Raw genomic sequence first — 2,599 nt, forward strand, 5'->3', positions numbered from 1 at the left:
GCTGGCTGTCCATAAGAGTGTGCACTCACGTGGAAAACAAATTGATGTTTTGAGAGAGGCATCATTGCTGCATCACCAGGCGCATCGGCCTCAAACTCTGCAGCATTCCATCACTGCAGGGTCCCACGACGCAAACTTCACAATTATATGCGACGAGCGACTTGACGCTGTTGCAAGTTTCGGCAGCCATTTGTCAAAAATGGGGTCTTGCATGCTGGCCCCCCCCCCCTTCAACCAACGCCCATTCAGCCCAGTCAGCAAGATGCAGGTACACCAAGAGAATGTGACAGTGGCACAGCTGGAGACCCGCAGAGGCCCCCGTACGCCAAGCTGGCCCTGGCAAGCCCCGAGTATGTACCTCTTTGCATGAGGGATGCGGGCGGGCAGGGATACCCAACTCGCTTTGTGCACACTGCTGCATGCCGCATTTGGAGTGTGGGTGTCTACGGTGCGCGGTGGGCTCCTCCGGTCACCACAGGGTGACGACGTGCTCCTCACTGCATGCATGCGACTTCGGTGATGTCTCCTATGCATTGTATTGATCTTTTTTTAAATTAGGGTAGCAAGTGCTCTCTCTCGAGGCAGTTGCGGCGTCGCATCAGCATTGGCGGGTGAGGATGAACAGGGCCGGACGCGGCTGTCCACAGCCGTGCAGATGTGTGGGCTGGACTTTGTAGGCGTACCGCAGCCAATTGCAGTGAAGCAAGCAGCCCACATGTGCTGGTTCACGAACGGCGCTTCCAGGGACCTGGCATCGTGGCGGAAGCAGCGACCTGCACTCACTGCCCCACCGTCCCACCCGCGACCCAAGGTGCCAGGCGGCAGGAACACTCCGTGCTCTTCCTTGTATACAACAATTTACGCGTTAAGTACCACGTTTACACCAGTCACGTCCGTTCTCGCACTTCCCTGTTGTCGACGCAACTGAGCTTCAACCCAGCCGACAGGGCAACACTCACGGGTTACTAACGATGATTACATAAGACACGCAGTATCAAGATATTATGCTCAATAGTGGAGCGGGTGCGGCTCACCTCCGAAGCTGGGTAACTCGGCACAACCAGAGATGAGCAGGGTGAGGCGCAGTCGCAACGGGGAAATCAGTGCTCACAGAGCTTGTGATGAAACCAAGTTCAAGTGGCGCCGCTTCTCTTACCCGCAGGAGGTGTTGCGACCGAAATGAAGCACACCGACGTGCTGCGCGCGCACAGCGCAGCGCGCGGGCCCGCGTCAGCGGCAATGGTGCTCCCGCGGTTCCGCCCTCGCCCCCACTCGCTGCTGCTGGCGCTCTTCATGGCGCTCGCCACGGCGCCGCCGTCTGCGGCGGTCCCGGTCAACCTCTTTTTTGAGGGCCGGCCGAATCAGGTCGCCCAGCCGTGGGCAGTCACATACTCTTGGGGGCGCCCCACCAAGGGGGTGTGGCCGGTCAACCTGGTCTACACAGCCACCGACGGCGGCACCGCGGTGTACACGGCCCAGGTCACCCGCGAGTCGAGGGTGATCGCCGGCCGCCTGGAGGGGGTGCTGACCGTCCAGCGGCGCGCCCCTGAGGACAGCGGCGGCGACGGGTACACCCTCGTGGCGAAGCCCCCTATCGTCGAGCTCTGGCAGGCGGCGGGGCCGCTGGGCGCGGTGCAGAAGTCCGCGTCCGCCCCCTGCAAGTTCGACGGCGGCGCGGCGACCGCCAGGCTGGAGCAGCCCGGGCTGACCGCTCGCTGCACCTACAGCTTCCCTCCGCCCTTCAACTTTGACCCGGAGCAGCGCGCCGAGCTGCGCGTCGGGTCGATCGCGTTTGACCAGTTCGGGCCCCCAAACGGCTTCTCGGGGTTTGCGCCATACCCCATAGATCCCTACGGCCCCCAGCCGTCCCCGGGCCGCTGCGCAGAGGTGACAGACACCATGTTTTTTTCAAACGCCGGCGGCAGGGCGACGCCTTACAACCTGAACAACGTCCAGATCGTCCCGCTCGACGGCAGCCCCCAAAAGGCGCCCGCGGCGCCGGGCATGGGGCAGCAGGTGTGCGGCACGACCGTTTTCAGGTACTCTGCGAGGTTCCCGCCGGTGACGTGCGGGCCAGTGGCGTTCCCGGTGAGAACTCACGGGATGTTTCCAGTGGGGGGCTCTGCGCTGCTGTCGCTGGTTGAAGGGAAGGGCGGCGGGCTGAGCCGGTGGGGTTGGGGCGGGGACGTCAGTGGTTCATCACCTGTGAGGGTGACATGGGGCCGGGGCAGGCGCCGCCTGGTCGCGGCCGAAGCAGCCGGCGCCGCTTTTGAGGCGGCCGCAGTCTGCCCGCTTGTGGCCTCAGGGTCCTGCGGCGCGCTGCAGCCGCTCTGCACGCGCCCTGGCCGCGCGTCGCGGCTGGGATTATTCCGCGGAGCGCCCCCTGCGCCGTCCACGCCCACGCCACGCCCTTTGCCGCCCGAGAAGAGCGGGACAGCACCCGTTCTTGCCCACAGCCCAGGCTTAGCATGCCGTGCGCACGGCCGCACCCCATCCACGCAGGTCTCGAACCTGCTAGTTGTGAGGGTGATCGACACTGGCGCCACGTTTCAGGCGGTGGTGTCAATGACAGTCTTCCCTTCTTGCAGCTTCGTGATAC

The 2,599-nt window shown here is 63.9% G+C and overlaps 1 protein-coding gene across 1 annotated transcript; it reads left to right on the forward strand.

Annotated features, from left to right (window-relative positions):
- Window positions 1–1,239: 1,239 nt before the first annotated feature.
- MNEG_14763 (hypothetical protein) lies at window positions 1,240–2,467 on the forward strand (the record flags this gene model as incomplete). The annotated part of the gene is made up of 2 exons (XM_014036767.1): window positions 1,240–2,088; window positions 2,462–2,467. 2 exons carry the CDS (start codon window positions 1,240–1,242, stop codon window positions 2,465–2,467), a joined length of 855 nt encoding a protein of 284 aa, XP_013892221.1.
- Window positions 2,468–2,599: the final 132 nt, after the last annotated feature.

This window comes from Monoraphidium neglectum, assembly GCF_000611645.1.
Source record: "Monoraphidium neglectum strain SAG 48.87 unplaced genomic scaffold scaffold04744, whole genome shotgun sequence".
Taxonomy (NCBI): domain Eukaryota; kingdom Viridiplantae; phylum Chlorophyta; class Chlorophyceae; order Sphaeropleales; family Selenastraceae; genus Monoraphidium; species Monoraphidium neglectum.